General features: G+C 48.7%; 9 protein-coding genes across 9 annotated transcripts; 3 read left to right on the top strand and 6 right to left on the bottom strand.

Moving 5' to 3' along the window:
• Positions 1 to 322: 322 nt before the first annotated feature.
• N7471_008110 (DEAD/DEAH box helicase) lies at positions 323 to 3685 on the bottom strand (the record flags this gene model as incomplete). Its single annotated transcript, XM_057280829.1, has 1 exon — positions 323 to 3685. One exon carries the CDS (start codon positions 3683 to 3685, stop codon positions 323 to 325), a length of 3363 nt encoding a protein of 1120 aa, XP_057135089.1.
• Positions 3686 to 4150: 465 nt separating this feature from the next.
• Positions 4151 to 4604, top strand: N7471_008109 (vacuolar ATPase assembly integral membrane protein VMA21; the record flags this gene model as incomplete). The annotated part of the gene is made up of 3 exons (XM_057280828.1): positions 4151 to 4245; positions 4314 to 4405; positions 4468 to 4604. The coding sequence occupies 3 exons, from the start codon at positions 4151 to 4153 to the stop codon at positions 4602 to 4604; spliced, it is 324 nt and encodes a 107-aa protein (XP_057135088.1).
• Positions 4605 to 5005: 401 nt separating this feature from the next.
• Positions 5006 to 5598, bottom strand: N7471_008108 (putative cystathionine beta-synthase (beta-thionase); the record flags this gene model as incomplete). The annotated part of the gene is made up of 2 exons (XM_057280827.1): positions 5006 to 5440; positions 5497 to 5598. 2 exons carry the CDS (start codon positions 5596 to 5598, stop codon positions 5006 to 5008), a joined length of 537 nt encoding a protein of 178 aa, XP_057135087.1.
• A 992-nt stretch (positions 5599 to 6590) lies between these two features.
• N7471_008107 (putative mitochondrial phosphate carrier protein) lies at positions 6591 to 8028 on the top strand (the record flags this gene model as incomplete). Its single annotated transcript, XM_057280826.1, has 6 exons — positions 6591 to 6854; positions 6919 to 7083; positions 7150 to 7403; positions 7469 to 7814; positions 7877 to 7896; positions 7956 to 8028. 6 exons carry the CDS (start codon positions 6591 to 6593, stop codon positions 8026 to 8028), a joined length of 1122 nt encoding a protein of 373 aa, XP_057135086.1.
• A 733-nt stretch (positions 8029 to 8761) lies between these two features.
• N7471_008106 (DUF3602 domain-containing protein) lies at positions 8762 to 9540 on the top strand (the record flags this gene model as incomplete). Its single annotated transcript, XM_057280825.1, has 5 exons — positions 8762 to 8822; positions 8903 to 8933; positions 8985 to 9054; positions 9121 to 9243; positions 9421 to 9540. The coding sequence occupies 5 exons, from the start codon at positions 8762 to 8764 to the stop codon at positions 9538 to 9540; spliced, it is 405 nt and encodes a 134-aa protein (XP_057135085.1).
• Positions 9541 to 10147: 607 nt separating this feature from the next.
• N7471_008105 (DUF2406 domain-containing protein) lies at positions 10148 to 11511 on the bottom strand (the record flags this gene model as incomplete). Its single annotated transcript, XM_057280824.1, has 5 exons — positions 10148 to 10797; positions 10856 to 10909; positions 10975 to 11097; positions 11162 to 11239; positions 11325 to 11511. The coding sequence occupies 5 exons, from the start codon at positions 11509 to 11511 to the stop codon at positions 10148 to 10150; spliced, it is 1092 nt and encodes a 363-aa protein (XP_057135084.1).
• A 1600-nt stretch (positions 11512 to 13111) lies between these two features.
• N7471_008104 (uncharacterized protein) lies at positions 13112 to 14958 on the bottom strand (the record flags this gene model as incomplete). Its single annotated transcript, XM_057280823.1, has 5 exons — positions 13112 to 13899; positions 13958 to 14338; positions 14404 to 14600; positions 14667 to 14737; positions 14809 to 14958. 5 exons carry the CDS (start codon positions 14956 to 14958, stop codon positions 13112 to 13114), a joined length of 1587 nt encoding a protein of 528 aa, XP_057135083.1.
• A 1225-nt stretch (positions 14959 to 16183) lies between these two features.
• On the bottom strand, positions 16184 to 19627 carry N7471_008103 (uncharacterized protein; the record flags this gene model as incomplete). The annotated part of the gene is made up of 5 exons (XM_057280822.1): positions 16184 to 17614; positions 17917 to 18182; positions 18269 to 18744; positions 18907 to 19317; positions 19377 to 19627. The coding sequence occupies 5 exons, from the start codon at positions 19625 to 19627 to the stop codon at positions 16184 to 16186; spliced, it is 2835 nt and encodes a 944-aa protein (XP_057135082.1).
• Positions 19628 to 20195: 568 nt separating this feature from the next.
• On the bottom strand, positions 20196 to 21409 carry N7471_008102 (glycoside hydrolase family 12 protein; the record flags this gene model as incomplete). Its single annotated transcript, XM_057280821.1, has 4 exons — positions 20196 to 20439; positions 20510 to 20925; positions 20992 to 21050; positions 21118 to 21409. The coding sequence occupies 4 exons, from the start codon at positions 21407 to 21409 to the stop codon at positions 20196 to 20198; spliced, it is 1011 nt and encodes a 336-aa protein (XP_057135081.1).
• Positions 21410 to 21833: the final 424 nt, after the last annotated feature.

Here is a 21833-nt window from a genome sequence, read left to right as displayed (position 1 = left end):
TTCTGTCCATAGATTATTCCCCCCTTACATAATGCTCATCCTTGATGACTACTTAACTAGTCCTACAATACATATCACTCTACGCTTTACAAAGCTTAGAAAATCGTGTACTAAATCAATGGCAGTTGGATTTTTGATCCTCTAATCTAACAAATGATTTGCGATTCCCCGAATCGCCATGATATCAATCCCACCAAACACCATGTACTAACTGTGCCATGTTCGGCACGGTATTAAATGCATTATCTGCATCCCCATGCAGATACTCACAACGGAAACTCCAGTAAACCCTTTTTTTTTTTTTTCTTTTCTTTGTGCTCGCTCACTCCTCTGCCTTCACCTCCAGCTCGGCCATCATCATCCCCTCAACGACCTTTATGCCGGCCTCCTCGCCCTTCTTAGCACCAGCCTCGTCGTCTCCAGCCACGGCCTGGTCAAGTGCCAGCTTGGTCTGGCCCAGTGCGTAGATCTGCTCCTCAATGGTGCCCTTGGTCACCAGACGGTAGATTTCGACCTCGCGGGTCTGGCCGACTCGGTGGGCACGGTTCTCGGCCTGCACATCTTCCTGTGGGTTGAAGGAAGAGTCAAAGATGACCACGCGGTTGGCACAGGCCAAGTTAATACCGGCACCACCGGCCTTGGTGGACAGGAGGAAGACGGGGATCTCGGTGCGCTCGTGGAAGGCGTCGAGGATGGATTGGCGGTCCTCGACGTTGGTGCGGCCATCCAGGCGGACGAACTCTATTTTGAGGGTTTCCAGGACGTGCTCAAGGATGTCCATAACCATCGTGAATTGAGAGAAAATGAGGGTGCGATCGCCATTGGCGATGAAACGGGTGAGAAGTTCTTTGAGGTGCTCCACCTTGCCGGAGTCCATCCATTCGTCGTTCTTGAGTTTGAACTTGCCGAGGGAATTGGGGTTCTCCACACACATGTGGTGGCACTCGAAGTCATTGTATGGCATCAGCTCCTCAAGAATGATCTTAGGGTCAGATAGCGACCACTTGTCTTCCTTCAAGCAGGCCTTGGCCATCTTCTGTAGAGTTTCATCTGTGTAGTGACGACGAGCAAGGAGAGGGTGAATGGCGGCCTGGCGCAACTTCATAAGAATGTTGGCGGACTTCGAGCCAGTCTTCTTTCCAGCAGCACGGTCTGCCAACAGCTGGCGCACTTGTTCTTTTTCGTGATCGTAAATCTTGACCTGAGAGAGTTTCATTTGGCACCAACCAACATGGGAATGCTTGGCTGGAAGATCAATGACCTGGTGCTTCTTTCGTCGGAGGATAAAGGGCTTCATCATGGACTTCGCGCGCTCAATGCGCTGCTGAGACAGGAGAGTAGCGTGGGACTCATCGGTCGTCTTGGCCTTGTTGGAAAACACTGCATGAAGATCTTCCTTGTGTTCCTGGAAGACCGAGGGAAGAATAAATCCGAGAAGAGATGCCAGCTCCTGCAGGTTATTCTGGAGAGGAGTACCAGTGAGAAGCAGACGGAAACGCGCCCGAATCCGAATCAATTTTTCGTACAGCTGAGACTGATGGTTCTTCAGCATGTGGCCTTCATCATAGACACAAACAGTGAAATCCATGTCACGCAAGAACTTAGCATCAAGCTTCGCCTTGGCAATCGTGTAGGTAGTGATCACAACGTTGATCTCATCACGTCGTTCCTCGATCTCCTCGCGGATGAGAGCACGCTCATTGAGACCAGCGTAGTAAGGCATGACGTTCAAGATCGGGCAGAATTTCTGGAACTCGCGAAGCCAGTTCTCAATGGTGGAAGATGGGACAACAATCAGGTGAGGGCCCTTGATGCCCTTCTCAAACAGATGCGCAAGGAATGCAATGACCTGACAAGTCTTGCCCAGGCCCATGTCATCAGCCAGGATGCAGCTGAGTTTCTTTTCAAACAACAATGCCAGCCAGTTGATCCCCACAACTTGGTAATCCTTCATCACCAGGTCGTCGGCCATGACAGCGGGCTGTGAGATAAAACGAGATTTGCGCTTCGAAACGACCAGTTTGTCGCTTTCTTCATCACTTTCGGAAGATTGGCGTTCAGATGCGGGAGTGGCAATACCAGAGTCATGTTCCAATTTGGGAGGAGCAAGGTTGGTAATTTCCAAGTCGCCCTTTTTCCCGAAGGTGTCGACGCCCCATTTCTTCATCTCTTCAGCGACTGGCTTGCCGAGTTCCTCAACCTCGCCAACAAGAGCGTCAATGGCCAGATATCCAGTCCACATATCAATACACTTGTCGACAATCTTGTCTCCAATGGGCTTAGGGGCCTTACCTCCTCTCTTACCCTTGGGCTTCACAGTCTCTACAACTGGAGCAGAGACAACACGCACCTCATCGAGGATGTCGTATGGACGGTTCGAAATGATGATTTGAGCGGTTTCTTCGGGGATAGAGGCGATATCAGCAAGATCCTGAACACGACATGTGTTGAAGAATTTCAGGACCTTGGAATCCAAACCGCCAGCGGTGGATTCTTGGACCTGGATATTTGAATCGTCGGAATCACTCATCATAGCCTCGGGGGACTCGGATCGGTCAGGCGAAGGAGCTTTGCGACCCTTCTGAAGACGTCCCAGCTGCTTTTTCGGGGGACTGTCATCGTTGATTGTGATAGCACGAACAGGAGAAACAATACGGGAAGAGCCGTCAGACTTGGGTCCACGAATGAGTCGGCGGCGAGGCTTTCCTTCGTCGTCGGAATCTTGGCCCTTGGGCTGCTTCATTGCTGCCCACTTGTCCTGAATGGTGCCACGGGCTTTGATGTTCTGCTTGGCCATGGGAACCGGGCCTGTGGCCGGGGAGGCGCTCAATTCATCATCGGAGGATTGAATAACCACGGGACTATTTTCCTGGTCGGCAGCTTCCATTTTGGCAAGGATTTGGAGCGCGTCGTCGTAGTTGCCCTTTGCTTTCAACATTGCTTCCATACAGGTTCGAACAGTCATATGCGGCATAACTTTGAGAATGCGTTCAACTTTAACGCGGAGTCTGAAGTCGTTGATTTCATGAAGCAGGATGTCTGGAACTCCCACAGGTTGTGCGCGAGAGGGCACATCTTGGCGGGCCTTTTTCGTGGCAAATCCCTTGGGTGCCGGGGGACTCATTTGGTCCGCATTCCGCTTGATTGCGGTTCCATTATTCTTCGGATCGTACATGGCAGACGTTGTAATTTCTCGGAACCGATCCATTGGCCCGGCGTCAGGGCGGACGGGCGACTCCATGATCTTTTCTTTTTCGGGACTCCGAATGGTTTTCGCAAACATAGACGGTTTGATATCTGTACTCTGTAGGTGATACTCTTCGTCTGAGGAGCCACCTCGATATGTCGGTCCGTCGTCGAGATCAAACTGCGGTGTTCGTTTTGTAGGGCCGGAGGCAGGAGGTCGGAATTGCGTCCCAGAAGGAGCGATTAAGGATGAAAGTAAACCGCCTTGGACTCGGCGGGGAGGAGAAGACACCGGGCCTATTGGTGAAGATGCAGCAACTTGAATGACGGTATTGTTATGTCGAGAGTAAGGATGTTCAAGTAGTTGTGTTGGTTGGGTCAATCTTTGCGACGGGGTTATCGCTGGAAGAGTGGCGATAGTTTCGTAGTCTTCGCCGGGAGGAGTACTCGGGATGGTTTTTATATCTCGAGGGGGAGTATTATTGACAGATTCATCCATTGCTCACAATACTAACAATGTCATTGGTATCATAGAAATCCATCTAATTGTTCTGCGCTATTCAGGAACGTTTTTTCTGCCAAAGCGGACACGCGCGATGTGTGAACGCGCCCAATCACGTGTGAGATCCGTCAATTAACCAGTGAATTGGAACAAAGGAGTAAGACATATGAAGAAGTTTAATCTCATAAAATTCATTGAAAAGGGCTTAGTTCTATACAGAATGAATGAACAATACACCTCAGCTTCCCCAAATGGAAATGAAACAATAAAAGAGTCACATGGACATATACCTCAACCCACCAATCAAATCCCAGCATATGACGGCGGACACTAAGTTATCTCCGCACTGCGATAGCTTCAGTTCCATTCCAAGGTTGTCTCTCAACATAGACCTTCCCTTTTTCATCTTGGCCTTTGACTTTCTTAATTACTGCCCAGGTGTTACTCCGAAAGAAAACAAGGATGTCTGCCCGTCGCCCCCACAACCAGTCCTACGCCGATGTTGCGGCGAAGCCTGCGCCGCAAGGCAATTCCGACGTGGCCCCAGCTGTTCCCGCGTAAGATAATAGCCTCAGAAGCTTAAGTTAATCCTTGAAGACACATTCTTATTAGCTGTTGTATCTAGAGACGTGATTTACAAGCTCCTAGGCTTCACAGCTGCCATGATCGCTGGCCCCATTGGCATGTATTTCTTGACTGTGAATACAATCTTCAGTGGTGAGTATTTCTCTGCCTCCCAACTTACAATGACATATACTGATTGGATTGATGTTATCCAGGGAGCTCGACACTCGCCGGAATCTCCGCCGCCGTTACCGCCAACGTGGTCTTGTTCGCATATATCTATGTTGCCTGGACGGAAGACCAAGAGGACAGACAAGCAGCCAGCAAGTCAGGTTCAAAAAAAGCCCAGTAGATTGGATAAAACTCGATCTGGGGGATTTTAGAAAACGATTACTCTTTTCGGCGTTACGGCATTGTTCGGGTGGTTGGGGTTTCTGTTTTTGTATACTTGGGATGGAACAACTTCGACCATCTAAGGCCTCGATTGTAAAACTACACATTGACTGAGCTATTCATCTGACTGTTGGATATCCCCGGATATTCCCAAGTTATCAAGTTCCACACTTCAATCCCGTCAGTCAAGGCCCTTATTAAATTTGTGCTGTTCATGTTGAAGGAACCGCATGTAGAGACAAAAAAAGACCTCGACCCATGCCCTGAGTATAGACAGATACGCCGATATGCATTGCCAAATAGAAATCACTCTCTCAGATATTCCCATTTTCATCAGCTTACTACCAGCTCCACATCAGCTTAGGTAGGTCTGCGCTTGACAAACTCCTCCAAGTCCGCCTTAGTAGCAACACCAAGCACAAACTTGCGCGCCACATCAGTGACAACAGCAAACTGCTGCTTCTCCCGCTTCTCGCCATTTGGCCCCATCTCGCTCTCGAAGAACTGCTCGAGCTCCTCGAGCGGCGTATCCATCGTGATGACCTGGTAGATACCGCGTTTGCGGTTAAACCGCTGCATCGCCGCTGAGACTGGGTCGTTTTCTTTCACGGTGCCGCTCTGCAGCAGCTCCCGTAGCCGTGGGATGCTGAGGTAGCCCAGCAGGGATCGCTTTGTCGGGGAAATAACGGTAAGGTGCGTGTAGTCGCGCTCGTAGGCGGCCATTAGGGCTGTAGAAACAGGGTCTTGAGAGGAGATTGAAAGCGCCGGGGGAGGGTCGAGGTCTTCAATTGTTGCCTGTGTTGAATGTTAGTTTTGGGGTTCGGTGGATGATTATATTGGGAGAGACGGACACCGCGGTACTTGTCGGCCCAGGCTGCTGTGGATGTATTTGTATCGGAGGTGGCTTGCTTCTCGCGGGTGAAGGCCTCGCTGCCGGTCAGGTATGATGCCATTCTGAGTGTGATCGCGATGAGGGGTCGGTGAGGGGCAGTGGATGGGTTCGAGGGTGATCGAGAAGAGGTAGAGGTAGGTTTAAGATGGAGAAGAATTGGCCCAGGTGTAGATATTGAGAAGTCAAGTAGGGTTTCTCAGTAGGGTATACCTAAGTTGTGTAGGGCCAAGAGCTTTCGGCCGTTGCGGGATGACTTTTTGATGTCAAGCTTGGCATCTCTTTAACTCCACTACGGAAGACTCTTGCGGCCACCGAGGTTATCACATCCATATCATCTATTTTTTTTTTTTGTCTACGGGGGGCTTCTTACTTTGGATTGCAAAATATAGCCTATCCTCAATCTTCGGGCCTTAAAAAAGTAGGAAAGTACACATTTAAGACGGCCCCTGACCGGTATAACCTCACCCCACTAATATCTAAAGTAAATTCCAGATTGCCAGACCATGGGCAACTAGCCATATTATTAGAAAGTAATATGATAGATAACCCCAGCTAGCTTTATAGAATCTACCTTGCTGAGGACATATCCCCAAATACATATTCAAACCGGTTTCTCTTTTGGCCCCTGGGCCCGGGGGATTGTGATCCTGGCCAAATGCATGTATACTAGCATGTTAAGAGCCAGACCCACACGGAGATAGCTATAAGTCCGTCCGATGCCTGCTGGCCATTTGATTTGGAGTTTAAGTATTAATTCTACAGAGTACGCATCGAAAGTAAATTCTACATACTCTTCAAAAGTACTCCGTACTATAAGGTGGCGTACTACCATAAAGTGACTTATTGGTTCCCCGCCAAGACTTACAAGCCCAACACGTCATTATCCTTGTGAGATCTTTATTCCCCGTCGCGCCCTGTTCCATCCTGATTCAATCTCTCATACGGATTCAATCAGAAGGAAATACACTCAGAGTTCATTCGAAATCCACCCTTTGGTGGAGATCACCGGATATCCAAACCGACTCCACTTATATCCACTACCCGAAGTACACCATGATTCCCGACTGGATCAACGCTTTCGCCGCCCAGCATCCTCTAGGTGCTGTGAGCACCAAGGTGAGCCCGACTGCGAAAAACAGACCTTTCACAGCTTGGAGTGCACTCGACGATGTGAAGACCAAGGCCGACGACATTGCCCACGAAGCGAGCCGGGAATTTAATGCCGCAAGCCAAAAGGCCCAGGAGAAGACCGGCAAGATCGAGCCTGGCTCGCTGAAGTACTATACAGCTTGCACATTTGGTGGAATATTGGCATGTGTCAGTACCACCTTTTATCTGAATTGTGATCGCTGTATGAGCTAGATACTCACGTATATACCAGGGCCTTACTCACACTGCCGTGACACCTCTCGACCTGATCAAATGTCGCCGCCAAGTCGACCCCAAGCTCTATAAGAGCAACCTACAAGCCTTCCGCACCATTCGTGCAGCTGAAGGTATTCGCGGCGTCTTCACGGGCTGGAGCCCTACTTTCTTCGGCTACAGTGTAAGCCTGAGCGACATGTGGATCTTTTACATCCCTAATTATCTATACTGATTACAATAATAATAGGCCCAAGGAGCTTTCAAGTATGGAGGATACGAGTACTTCAAGGTCTTCTACAGCGATCTGGTCGGCCAGGAAAACACAAGCCGGTACAAGACTGCCATCTACCTGACAGCTAGTGCCTCGGCAGAGTTCATCGCAGATCTAGCGCTGTGCCCATTCGAGTCTGTCAAGGTCCGCGGTCAGACTACTATCCCACCTGAAATCACAGGTACTTTCAGCGGTATCTCGAGCGTTGTTGCTAAGGAGGGCGTTGCTGGGTGAGTTGAAGATCTATCGCCTTCCGTTCTTGAGTCAAATCTCTATATGCTGACCCTTAATCCAGTCTGTACAAGGGTCTTTACCCGCTCTGGGGCCGTCAAGTTCCCTACACGATGATGAAGTTTGCTTCCTTCGAGACCATTGTTGAGATGATCTACCGTAGGCTGCCAGGTCACAAGTCCGACTACAACAAAGGTGCCCAAACCGCCGTTGCGTTCTCGGCTGGTTACCTCGCTGGTATTCTGTGTGCTGCGGTGTCACACCCTGCTGATGTTATGGTCAGCAAGTTGAACGCGAACCGACAGGCGGGTGAGGCATTTGGCGCGGCTATGAGCCGCATCTATGGTGACATTGGCTTCCGGGGATTGTGGAACGGACTGCCTGTCCGTATTGTGATGATTGGTACTTTGGTGGGTTGATCTTATGTCCAAGTATGGTATAGTTTGGGTGCTAACAAGACTCCGATGTACAGACCGGACTCCAATGGATGATGTATGCCCTCGCGTTCATTTGGTCTGTGCGCTGGATATATACTGACTCTGAACTTACAGCTACGATTCATTCAAGATATTCATGGGGCTTCCTACCACAGGTGGCTCAGGCGAAGACAAAAAAAAGAACTAAGGCCGTGTCTGGTTTGATTATGCGGGTAGCATGCGCAGCCTCTACTATTCTATCTTTCACTATCTGGGCCGTTACTCCGCTGATATTCATGTCTTTTCTCAGGAATATTCTATCGCTCAATACATACTCTCCTCTCCTATTATTTTGTCTAATAATGGATAGTTATCCATATAGTACCTAGGTAAACGCCAAGCTCGCTATCGGCCAATTGCAGTTTGTCACACCTCTACCAATCGGAGGCCGTTATCTTATCAGCGACGTCACCAATGCAGTTCTGCGAATATAAATGTTCAATGTAGTTGAATAACAACATCTAAACGATATAGATAGAGAACGAGGGAGCTCAGGAACCTCTTGGCTCGGAAACCCAATATTATCTAGCTTCCCGATATGATCAAAGTGGATGGATTATACTCCGTACTTAAAAGATCTTAGATCCCCCGAAACCCACTTGTCTACATCCCTCCCTGTACAACTTAAACCCCTTCTGAGATCCCTAAGAAACAGTAAGCTCGCAGTTACACCCCAGCACGTGGGTTTCCCCGCCATCGCATCTTGTACCTGCATTGATCGCCCCATCGATAATCGATAAATACCTTTCTACCTACCCCAATCCTTCTTCCTTTCGCATCTACCCATCCCACCTACGAACTATCCCACCTACGAATTACCACACTTGCAAAGAACAACACATATACCTACTCCAATCTCTGACGAAAACCAGTTAAGCAAGATGCCCGATAAGACCGCGAAGACGGAGCCCGAGGCACCAATGGTCTCTCACGGCCGAGGAGGCAAGCCAACTCCCAGCCCTAAACGGGTTTCCCCTCCATTTCCCCAAGACCACCAACTAACAGGCTCCACAAAACATCAGGTCAAGGAAACATCGGCCACGACACCACCGAGTATGTCCGAACCAGTCGCACAAGCGACACCTACTAAACACCTTAAAACAGATATGTCGATGGCGAGATCGTCCGCGAAGGCCCCTACGGCGACCAAGGCGATGGCGCATACTCCGCCGGCGTGAGTACCCCCCACCCCACCAAACCCCAGTCTCCAACTCCCACTGATACACGCGACTCCACCCAGCGAGGCGGCGCAGGAAATATCGGCTCCCCAATGGTCCGGCCCACGTCCAGGGTTCCCCACGACGCCGAGATGATCCCCGAACTCGCGGTGCGCGGCTCAACAGACGAGACATACCACACCGGGGTAAGCAGCAGAGAGCTCTTTCGATTGTTTACCTTCGATTTGTTTTATGATTGATTCCCATCCCGAACCTTTCACTATGGTTTTCCCTTCGTTTTGCTTGTCTTCCCTTCCCCCGCTTTCGGATTCCCAGGACTTTTTTTCCCAGGACACTATGGCTGACTTTTTTCGGGGTGGTAGCGTGGTGGACAGGGAAATGTTCATCTTGATGAGGCTGCACTCAAGGAGAAGGAGAAGAAGAAGGTTGCGCATGAGGGATTGGCGGATAAGTTGAAGTATAAGTTGCTGGGGCGGAAGTAGGGTAAATTGGGGCTTGTTTACTCTTGCTTTTGCTGTGTCTTGTGCTTCTTTCGTGATTCCCATTTCTCGTGCGGTGGTGATGGAGGGTTAGCCTGGTATCAATTTATCTTCCGGTTTCGTTTCCGGATTCTATAGTGGACTCTCTTGCTTCCTGTTGTTTTCCTTTCACCTCTTTTTAGGGTGGATCTTACATGTATAGACACCTGCAAGCGTGTACATATGCATATAATGGCCTTGAACAGTACGATTTGATGCCATAGATATCCTAGGAGAGATAGCCATGTGGAGTAGATACAGATTGTATATGAATAACTAACAGAAAGTGAGAGAATCACAGAAACAAACTAAACAAATCTAATCCATGATGTGTCCCATGTGTCCATGTATCATAACCTCATTACAGCATGCGATGAACTAGTCATGAAAAAAACAATAACAATAATCAACACATCCCGCAAATCCATGTCCGTTCCGTACAAACAAAAGAAACGCCAGTCTGCAGAGCCCGAAACAAAAAAAAAGTACCATGCATGTTGAAATGAAGTATCCAGATACAGTATCAAGCATTATCCATCTTAATCTCACACCTCACCCGAGACATTCAGATTTATTTATCCTTGCTGAACCGGCGTTTGAACCAGCTCTTTCTCTTATCCGTTTTCTCCTCACCAGGCGAAGATTGATTCACATTCTGGCGCGGAGTCGATGGTGCAGGCCTAGCCCCCGTGGAAGTCGGAGGACCTCCAACAGGTCCACCCCAACTCGGGTCACCGATGGGCTGGGGAGTCCTGGATGAGTTGAAACCATTGGAACCATACTCAGCCTGAGCACGCTCATCAAGACGCTGTTGGTGCAGAGCCTGCTGCTGCAATTGGTCGTTGGAGCTGTTCATCGAGCTGGGGTCTGTGGACTGGCCGTAGGGGTATGTGTTGCCAGAATTATTGTTTGACATGGCAGCCACGTTATCGCGTGACCGTTGGTAGCCGTGTTGTGAGTTGTTGGCCATGTTTGGGTAGCCCTCGGAGGGAGTGATGGGCGCCGATGGTGGCCCACGTGGATGCTGGGATGGGCGTCTTCTGCTATTTTGGCTATATCCGTTTTGGTTATGTCCACTCGGGGTGTATGGGTAGGGATTCGGGTTCTCGGGCGATAGAGGTGCGTTTTGGTACGCGTTCACGATGCTGTCTGGTCGCGATTGGGGTTGGCCATAGTAGCTGTTTGGTTCGTGGTTTCTGTTGGAAGGGCCGCTGTTTTGACCTACCCGGTGAAAAGATTAGAAACAATTGATAAAAGACAAGAATCACAGAAAACATACCTCCATAGTAGCTTGTTCGTCGGCTGAAGTCGCCCATCTGTGATGCGGCATCATCTATCGAAGAAATCAGCCCATATTCCCACATTCCTGACTTTTCACAAGGAATTGCCACAAAGTACCTGCTCTGGCATAGGACGCACGGTTATTATTGTATGAGCCGTAAATAGCTGCCTCAAACGATCGAATTGTATCCAACGGGCGCTCCAAACGCGGTCGAGTGGGGTTTGACAGGTCGGGATCGGCTGGGGAGAAGTAAGGAGTTAGCAAAAACGCCCCAGGGACCAAAGATTGCCAGTGGATACGAACTGATAACATTTCCGTACTGATCCTTGAATTCGATCTCTCGCAGCGAGCCCAAATTTGACTTTTCCAGGGCAACGGCCACTATTGAAGTGTCAGTTGAAGTGAAACGGGAAGGAAATGCGACCGGGCCAGAATCAAGGCCCAACGTCTCAACCGCTGGACGTACTAGGCTGAAGCTCGTTCATGGCGATGAGTGGATCTGCTTTGGTGTGTAGATTGCGACGAGCTTTCTCTTCTGACGATTCTGAAGGTCCACGTCTGTGGCTTGTTGATCCCGATTTGTCTGACTTGTCGGATTTCACGCTGAATCCACGACTCCTCTTAGGAGAGGCGGGAGATTTGGGGGAGTCCATTTTATTAGGGCGAGTTCCACCGTCTTTCTTAGCGTCCGAGATTCAAGGCAGGTCTGAAACGGTTGTGATCTGCCGCTGGAGTGGAGCGTCCTAGTGGAGGTCTGCCAAGAGGCGCAATCACAATTCAACGCGTTTGCAATTTGAGACACGGTAAGGCTGGTGACTAGTAGGATCCGATCGACACGATGGGGTGAATTGGGGCCGACTGAGAGTGACTGGGGGTGATTTGAGGTTGTTTTAGGTGATTCGGTGGACTTGCCCAAGTGGTTGGGGTAAATGCGAGATGATGTGAAGTGTGAAAGAGTGGAGCACAGACTGAATTACAAGAGTACAATAAAAGTACATGTAGTAATTGACCTGAAGCCTGAGTTGCAGAATTGCAGAAAGTGAAGAAGATATTTCCAAAGTTCTAGAGGCAAAAAGGGAAATGGATGGTTTTTATCGGAACCACGCAATCCAAGGCTTCCAGGTACTTGCAGGTACGGAGTACGTACACTCTCTTTTCTTCGGTAATGGTGGTGTTTTTTTTCCCTTTTATTTTTTATTTTTATGCCCAATTCTTCTCTAGCTTATTTCGTTCGGTTTTAGAATATTCAAAATATTTGAAAGGTCTTGGCAAATGACTATGTCTCCATGGTACAACAATTCGGTTCTAAGCTGCGATTGGTGATGTTCCTCCGCTTAGTCTTAAAGAACCTGATGGTAAGAGATCCCGATGTATATTGTACTTTACAAGTTCATTGTTCGCATTCTGACCACAAGGGCCTCTAGCGCTCTGTGGAACAGTCCCTGAGCCTAATATAATCCCAATCTTTACATTCATACTTCGCAAAAGTACACAGTTAGGGTTCCTCCCCAAAGATACCAAGCCCTGTCATAAAAAGTCTCACTTTTCAATTTTCCAGCCATTCTAGAAAATCGGGATCACGCGCGATACACATCATCCGGGCTATTCCAATTGGTCCAATTTTAGGATGTGCTCTGTGTCATCTGCCGTCCTCGAGGATGTGTGTCCTGTGCATTCCTTATGAACGCCCTCTACGTTGTGCAAACCTTAAGGTTTTGGGGCTGGCGAATGAAAATGAATTCCTACCTAGGTACGACGTATTCGCATAACCTCTTACTTGATAGTACTTCCCGACCTCCGGAAGCATAGCCACACTTAGACTAGATATAGAGCTAAAAAGCTACGACCACACGTGTTCATCAACCTCGGGATCGTCGCTTCGTCGTCGAGTAAAAACCCGCGGAGCCCGTGTGGGTTTTCTGCTAAAAATAGCATGATCTAGAAATTCATGCATAGTCTTCCGAGGTTGGTATCGACTCGGTACGTGGTATTATACATTAGATTCTGTGCAGAATGATATTGGTCAGACGATAAAGTTATGATTGGAATAGAACCCTTGGAAGACTGGCTAAGCCAAGGGGTTTCAATGTGAGGCTGGCGCGCAGGCTCGCTTATTCTGATTGGTACCCGTTATAGGTTATGCGCACCAGCCACGGCATAAATCCTGTGTGCCCAATATTTATTCTACAGTAATAAATTTAAGTGAACTGCCAATATCCACCATCCTATCCTGTTCATTAATGTATTAAACCATCAACCCTCATTCTTTTGAACAATAACCGATGGGCCAACATATTCCTTCCGCCCCTTGACGATATACATCCCAAGACTGATAATGAAAACTCCTACAAAAATAACCACACTCCAATTAAAGCTCTCCAGAGTGACTTCGGCATCACCGGGCCAGAGCGACCAGAAGAGCGCGAAACAACAATACAACAGCCCAATAATGTTGATAGCCAATCCCCACCGCCCCATATCCCACCGACGAGGCGGGAGGGTATCAGGATGCCAGATCTTCCGGTAGATCACGCAGCTAATTGACACGATATACGTGTACATCAGGGCCGCCACATTGAGAGATATAATAGCGTTAAATGCAGTCTCGGATCCGATGTTGATAAGTGATAACGCGCAGCTGATAACACAGGAGAGGGCGATGGCATTGACAGGAATCTTGCGCTTAGCGTCCACTTTGCCGATCCATTTCGCAAATGGGAGACCCTGATCACGGGCAAAGGCAAAGGTCTGCCGCGAGGTGGAAGCGTTGAAGAGGATATTACTAAAGATCACGGGGAGTAGGATAATCGCCGTTAGTCCATTCGCTCCTGCGATTGAAGTTGCCTTTTGGAAGACGTAGAGGAACGGAAAACCGGTGGCATCGTCTAGGGAGTCTTCCACGGACGGCGTGGCGAAGAGATATGCGACGATCATGACGATGGCCATGAGGCCGTTGCTAAAGTAGCCCCAGGCCATGGCAATAGGCACGTTTCGAGCTGCGTCTTTGACCTCTTCGGACATATGCGCCGTTGCATCGGAGCCTATATCGCTCGTTAGTATCATGTTGAACTATATATTGAGGGCTTGCAGGATGCATACTCAGAGAGCCATAGATAGCAGAGATCTGTCCAACCATCACACTCAGCCCCATCGTAGACCAACCACCAAGATTCTTCCACTGTGTAACGAACACAGCTTCGGCGGACTGGTGCGGTGCCATAACCCATAGGACAATCAGAATCACAGCCCAGGATACAACATGAAGAATCATCAAAAGATTGTTCAGTACTGGCATCACATCGGACCCATAGACATTGAAGATATAAATCACCAAGACCATCGCAAAGACAAATAGCGTGCCCTGCCAGCCCTGGGGGTCATAATCCGGGTTCCGGACGCTGATCAATCCCTGGATGATAGTTCCAGTGAGAAATGATCCAGAGGCTGCTCCAGCTTGCCATGCCAGTACTGACATCCAGCCTGCACGAACTAGTTAGCCAATGCCAAAGACAACATTCCAACTACAGAGCATAAGATAACCGGACCTGTAATATAACTTAGGAACTTCTGGTATCGAGGCGAGGACCACTCAGAAACCCAATGGTATTGTCCGCCAGAAGTTGGAGCCATTGATGCCATTTCAGAGATCGAGGCGATAATGAAGCCAAATCCAATGAATGTCCATAGATAAGAATAAAATAGGCCTGGCAAGCCTCCGTTATACAAGCCTTCGTAGTTAGAGCTAAATTACAGCACTCGATTAGAGATGTGTTAAAATAAACAACATTTTGTGATATTATATACTCACATGAGAATAAACTCCCATGTTGCTTGCAAAACCGACGCAAAACTTAAAGCAGCCACAGGTCGTAGGTTTCTCTAGTTGATAATGTCAGACAGATATCAACGCAGTTACACGCAGTTACACGCAGTCAGACGAGCAGACATACCTTAAACTCCTGGGCCTTTCCCATCCGCTGCATGTCACTATCATCCACAGCTGTTCCTGCCTTTCGGTCATGGTCCGGAATAGCATCTCGCTCCATGAGTTGGAGCACCTTGTCCTGCATTTCTAGCCCAGATGCTTTGAGGGCAGTCATGGTGATGGGATAACCAGCCGCTGAGCTGGAGAGAAAAATATGGTGAAATGCAAGGGGGAAACTAGCGCAGATACCGAGGGGGCCATATATATTATTACACATTCTCCCAACAATAAGAAAAAGATACGGAGCATTGGCCGACACCTAGACGCCTATCTTGAGGCTAGTCCCTGGGGCACACTGCATGGGTGGGGTATCCCGATTCTTTGGCTGCAACAGGCCCGTCTGGGTACACACCCCTGCTGTTGAGTCTTGTTTTTACATATGTAGGGCTGATCTTTGCCTTTATTCGAACAAGAGAACTTTTCAAACTTTTGTAGTGGAAAAAATAACAGTGGGCGATCTAGTACAGGGGTGTAGGGCTGAAGGGGAAACCGCTCGAGCTTCGCGCGATGACCATGTGGGGAATATATGCGCCACAATATATACAAAGTATATTCTTGTCTGGCGAGGATAATAGTGGTCACTATAAGGATAAGGAGATGCCGCGATAGTCTCTTCGGTTCATTGGCTCTTTCCCTTTTGGAATCCAGTTAGCAGGGCTCACCACAGCTACTAGCCAACCCGAGAAAAATTGGAGCAATAAAAGCCTTGCCCAAGTGGTGCATTTAAGTTTACCTAAGATTGATATAAACCTTGTAAGGGCTTAATTGACTGGGATAGAGAGCAGGCTATATATGCCTAAACTCCACTACGTGCGTTTAAGTTCTATAGCCTGATATAACGAACCCCTGTACAAGTGGACCATGAGACCCCATAAATATCAAGCACTGGGCGCATACCCTGGTCAAGGTGATATTGGTGGCTTATTGGCCTCAAAGTTAATTCAAACCTTCCCAATTAATGGTCTAACTTCTCGAAGAAAAACAAACCCACCATCTAGTTGGATCGATTCTCAAGTGTAGGATGTATTCCAATATATTCTAGCTGCCAATAGCTCTATATTTGCTTAGCCTAAAAGTGAACCCGATCTAGTAATAGGTCAAGTGCGCTACGAAAATCCTTGGAGAAAGCTGGAATAAAAATAGCCGATCGGCTGAGGCCCATTTCCCAGTTTTGTCTGTGGAAAGGTTCTATACATTTTTTTATACATAATGCTCGGCGTTGAGTGGGAGCATGTGGGGGGTATCTTATCTATCTATTAAAATAAAAACGTGGGTTCCCGGGTTGAATCCGGAGAACCATGCAAATCGAAGAATCAAATGACTCAATTCGAGTGACGAGCTCAGGCTGTTGATTCGCCGGCTGTCTTGGTCGCGACATCCTCCGCGGTGACCTGCACCTCGTGGCTGTGTTCCAATTCAGACAGAACAATCCACGTGGGGACGAAGGCGAGAACGGTGATTCCAAAGTTGAGACCGATGCTGACGAAGTGATTGGCACCACCTTCGGTTTGCATGGCCCATGCAACGGTTTGTCCCAGAGCCTCGAATCCACGCAGGATTCCGCAGTGGTAGGATAAAGATGAGATGTCCGTGCTGTACTGACCAACCAGCCAGTAGAGGAATTGCTGGAAGGCTTGGCCACCAAAGGTCCAGAAGAAGACAAGCGCGTACGCCTTGTTGAAGCCGCCTGTGAACCAGTCGAACACCGGGGGCTCGGGTGCGTCGTAGAACTGCTTCTGCAGGATGGTAGCCCAAATCCACGTGCCGATGATCAGGGCAACGATGGAGCAGAAAGCGATTCTGGCGCGGGTCTTAATGAAGATAGATTGGCGGTCAAGCAGCGTCGCCATGATGAATGAAGACGCGATTCCGGCGAAGTTGGTGAGGAACGATGAGAATGCGCGAGACCGGACGGTGAAGTAGGTGGTCAGCCACGTGCTCTGGAAACCGTTGTAGAAGTAGCTGATGAAGAAGGCTGGGAGAAGGAGAAGGACGCGGCGAGTGAAGATCAGAGAAAAGGCAGCCTTGAATTCCTTGGCCCAAGTATCTTTCTTGTCAACAACCACAAGAGAGTGGTCCTTGCGCTGCACCTTCTCGGCGGGACTGAGTAGAAGCGAAATCGGCAGACCGAGACACATGATGACAATGAAGACGATGTAAGTCCCAGCGCTGACTGTTCCCTTTTGGGAGCTCTGTGCATTCAGTCCCAGACTAATTGCACCACCGACAATCGGACCGGAAGACTTGGCGGTCTGCCAGATAGCAATGTAGAAAGCGCGCTCCTTGGGACTGGGATAACCAATGATGATAGCGGCCTCGGCAGCCCAGAAAAATCCAGCGGAGATACCACACAGCGCGGAGCCGAAGAGCATAAACCATGTCGTGGGGTGGTAGTTGTTAGTGTACAAACCGGCACCGTAGATCGGGTAACCGATCGCACCGAGAACCAGACCGTACCGAAGACCAATACGGTTGTTGATTGCACCAGCGGCGATACAAACAACAGCAAATAATCCGTAGACCAGAGCATTCGCCGCGGAGACAGCGTAGGGCTCGGCTGCACCACCTGCTCCGAGGTTGTTCAGTGCATCCCACATTCCAGGGGCGGTGAATGAGACACCACTAGCGACGGCAATTTGGAAGGGAATGGAGCGGTACCAAGACGACCGAGACCGGGTGATAGTCTGAGAGTCATCGTTGATTTGCTCAGAAGTAACTTCTGGTTGCTCAATGGGAGGGGCCATGGTAAATGTATGCCCTCTCAAGAGTCCCTCTATTATATACAGTAGAACAATAAAGAAGAAAGAACAAGAAACAGACGAAGAAGATATATTGTTTAAAAAAAATTAAATTAAAGGTGGATCCCCCAGATGTCGTGCTTGATGCCAAGACTTTTCAACGGCAAATGCAAACCTTTCGCCACGTTCTCACCACGTTTTGACTAGCTTCGGCACTTCGACGGGTTACTAACCCTATTGTAAAACCTTGGAATGGCATCCATGGACGTTCTGCGGCTTCCAGCATGAATGTTTTTTTATATATTGCATATAATAAGGCAATCCAACACTCACACATTAGAAGACAATCGCTCTTTTCGCTCGTCCCGCTGCACCAGAAAGGCGATCAAGCCAACACTCAAGAATTGTGCAATAGTAGTGACCAGGTTCGAGATGAATCCCGTTCGAAAGTTTGGGGCAGAAATAGCCGGATACTGAAAGATCTGTGTCCACGCTGCCATGGCCTGGCCTATCGCATTCATGCTTGCCGTGACGATAGCGCGTTCCTCGGCATCTTTAGCCATGGTGATAGTCGCCCAACTCATACTGAGTGGACTAATTGCTGTGATAAGAGTTAATATCCAAGCCTTTTTTTTAATATGAGAAATGACACATAAAACCAGAGAGCCTGTATCGGAATCCACATACCGCCCTCAAATCCTGTGAGGATAAATCCCACTAGTCGCCCCGTTTCCCCAACATTATAGACAACGAGCAAAATAACACCCACCAGGACGGGAATGCTAGTCGCCACCGAGGGAATCCAGAAATTTCGGAGGCGATCAGCGGTAACGCCCGCTAATAGCGCGGCTACGACGGACAGTGCCGTTGCGATCGTCGGCAAGGTGTTCACACGTGAGACGGAGTAGATGTCTGGTTTAGCCTTGAGATATAGGCTAAAGGGTGTCGAGTATGGTGTGAAGTTCTGGTCCATTAAGGTCCAATGCATCACAAAGACATACCAATGCCATCGTCCGAAGACTCGCTTGAAGATGGCCCGGGAGACTTTTAGTTCGCTTGGTGCTGTTAGACCTTTCAGACGAATGTTGGCAATATCGTGCTCGGTCGCTGTTAGGAACCGGGGCCTTGAGCGGTGAGGAACATCTGGGAAAATGATATATCCGCTGTTCTCTGTTAGATCAATGAATAAGTGAATAGCCCAGGGTAGGAGATCTTACACAATGCAGATAGGAATTGTGATAATAGTGCAAATAATGAACAACCATCTGCCAACGGGTCAGTGCCAAGAACACCAAAGCTTGTCATATATAATGAGAGTCAAATACCTCCACCCAGGCAATCCATGACTTCCCTCCAAATTTGTATACGCAGCAGCTTGCAAATAGCCCGCGAACATAGTTCCAAGTGGAGAAGCGACAAAGAAAAGCGCAACCCGACGCGTCACCTCGCCGGGCTTATACCACGAACCGATAACATAGATGACGCCGGTGAATGAGCAAGACTCGCAGATCCCGATGAAGAAGCGCATTGCGTATATCGTATTCAGATTCTGCGCCCAAGCACAGCCAAATGTGAAAAGTCCCCATCCGATTTCCAGGGTCGGTAACGCAATGTTGATTCGCGTGCGCGTTAACCAGTAGCAGGCCGGTATCATGGAGGTGCAATACGAGGCCCAGAATACAGCTGTTATGTAGTTCAATTCGTTGCCATGCAGATTGAGGTCTTCTTTCATGCCTCTATGATAGGTTGTTAGGAACCAGGGTTGTCTGCTAGATTGAGGGCATTGCCGACATACGATACATAGGCGTTGGTGATCGCCTGCTGGTCAAGATATTTGGTGAAAAATGAAAGGCAGCCAAAGACTAGGATCATGATATCCAGTTTGAGGACCAGCTTTTTCTCTGGGTGTGACATGTCCTTTGGATACCATTTGGTATACGTAAGGAACCGGAGCCATAGTCCATCTTGTGGCTCTGGATTGGATTGGACTTCATGATCGGATACTTCATGGATCGACTTGGTATCAATTGCGTGTAAATTCTCCATATTTGAGGTACTTGGGTCGTTTGAAGCCCGTACGGGGTGTACAGCTGGAAGCGATAACCCAGGGCTGATCCCGCCTCTATATGATAGTGATCTTCCATTGCTTTGGGGTATCCTCTTATTTTTCTCGCATGTTGTCATGCCTGACTAGTTGCAAGCGTCGATAATGAAAGATGCGACGATTATCACGCCTGATGGTGTCATCTGCGCATCTCTGCACCTGCTGCTTCATATTGCGGAGAAATCACGAATCCCGGAGACTGGCCGAGTCTGACATGCGTTCTCATTACTGATAGCTGACCTTGGGACATTGACACCAGCTTATCTTGAAGAATCAGATTCTTAATTTAAAAGGAGATTTGAAAGAGTGTGATGACTTGTCCTTGTTTTCAGGGGTTGCATCCTTGGCAAATGATTGACAAGGCCCGAGTAGTAAACATCGAAGATAAGAAAATGAAGATGAAATTCCAGAACTGACATGTTGTGTAACGCTTGATGTGTATCGATGTGATGGGAAAAACCAAAAAAAAAACAAATGCTCATAATCATACAATATATACCTCATTCATCCTCAGCTCTTAATATCGATCTTGTACTGCTCGGCCCAGAATGTGACATTGTTGTTCACGGAGTAGACTTCTGTTCCGAAACTGAGACTGCCAAGGTAGTCGTTTTTAGCCGGGTAGTCGTTTCCTTCCAAGTTGTACAGATCGGTGATGAGGGGGTAAATGTCTCCAGTGAATCTCTCGAGGATCGTTTCTGGGAGCCAGGACAAAACCTGCTGTCCGTTGTCATTTTTACCGGTGTAAAGTGTGCTGATGAAAATACATGTTAGCGTATGCTCGTGGGATATGTCAGGTGCAACAAGTTCAACTCTCAACTCACAATTTCGTTCCTTCCAACGTCCTGTTGATTCCTGGGCTCCCCCAACCGTGGGGCTGGGCCTCTATATTTGACATCCAGAACCAAACCATGACCTCGAACTTCGCATCAGTTCCATTCTTGGCTTTATCAGCATCGGCGTCCAAGAACATATCAATGGCGACGTTCGTGGCAAGGTTTTCCTTCGTCAACGCTTGTACATCTGTTGACGCGGCGGTCTCGTCACCCACTCCATATGTCCAATGCAGGTCAAGATACAACTTCGAGATCTTATCCATCTCCTTTGGCAACACATCATCGACGCGAATATTCGGGTATCCGTGGACGGGCGCAGTCTGAGGGCCAGGGTCGTATTGCCAGGTGATGGAGAACTCGGGAGCAGTCTGGGCTGCATAAGTCTGGTTGACCAACGTCGTGACCTAAGTGAAGATGTCACATTAGTACGCTCTTGATAAAAGTGCGGATGGGTATGTTCGATTGCGTACATTCATGCAGAGCCCGTTTCCTGTCGAGTCTGATTTCACACCCCATTGATTGGGGTTCACTGTAGTCTCGGTCAGTAGTCATTCAAGGGTCAACCGCGCCTGCGCTGGTAGTTCGAGGGTACTCACGTGTGTATTGTTCAGTTTTCGACGGTGGGGTGATTCCATAAGACAGATCGCAGTACTGCCGGTACTGCACGCCGTTGTTCGTGATCGTGTGACCATTGTTGCCACCGCCAGTACTGTCGCCGCCGCCGCCGGTACCAGTGTCGGTGCCATCCTCATTGTTCCCCCCGGTGAATAGAGGCTTCTGACCCGTAGCTGCTCGGTGGGCGTCAATGCCCATGAGAGCCCCAACACTTCCCCCAACTGGGATGGCCACAAGGACCGCATTGACCAGTAGGCCTACTCCGAAGACCATGACCAAAACAAAAGCGAGTGTAGTATAAAGCAAAGAAATAAGCGATAGCAAAAGCGATAGCAAGTGAAAATGATAACTCGAAAATGAGAGAGGAAAAAAAGACCAGCAAGTTGAACAGCGAATTAGCAAAAGGCGAAATTCTCGGTATCACATCGGAAGATGTGGATGGGGGTGGATGGCAAAGACGCATCGAGTTAGTATGTTTAGGGCGATCGGGGAACTAAGCGTTGACCACACAAATCTTGTTGATAAGAAAAGGGCCCTGAGTGGGGGTCTTGGCAAGGTTAGTGTGGTAATGGTGTGCTCATGTGCATACACTCTGCAGTACAATTACGGGGATTCAGGTACGGAGAAGTACGGAGTACGGATCAGGTACAGAATTTGAATTCAGGTACAGAACCAGATCATGTACCCGGTGGAAACT

Source organism: Penicillium samsonianum, assembly GCF_028829775.1.
Source record: "Penicillium samsonianum strain IBT 33392 chromosome Unknown utg000004l_segment0_segment0, whole genome shotgun sequence".
In the NCBI taxonomy this organism is placed as follows: domain Eukaryota; kingdom Fungi; phylum Ascomycota; class Eurotiomycetes; order Eurotiales; family Aspergillaceae; genus Penicillium; species Penicillium samsonianum.
This window is presented reverse-complemented; position numbering and strand designations above follow the sequence as displayed.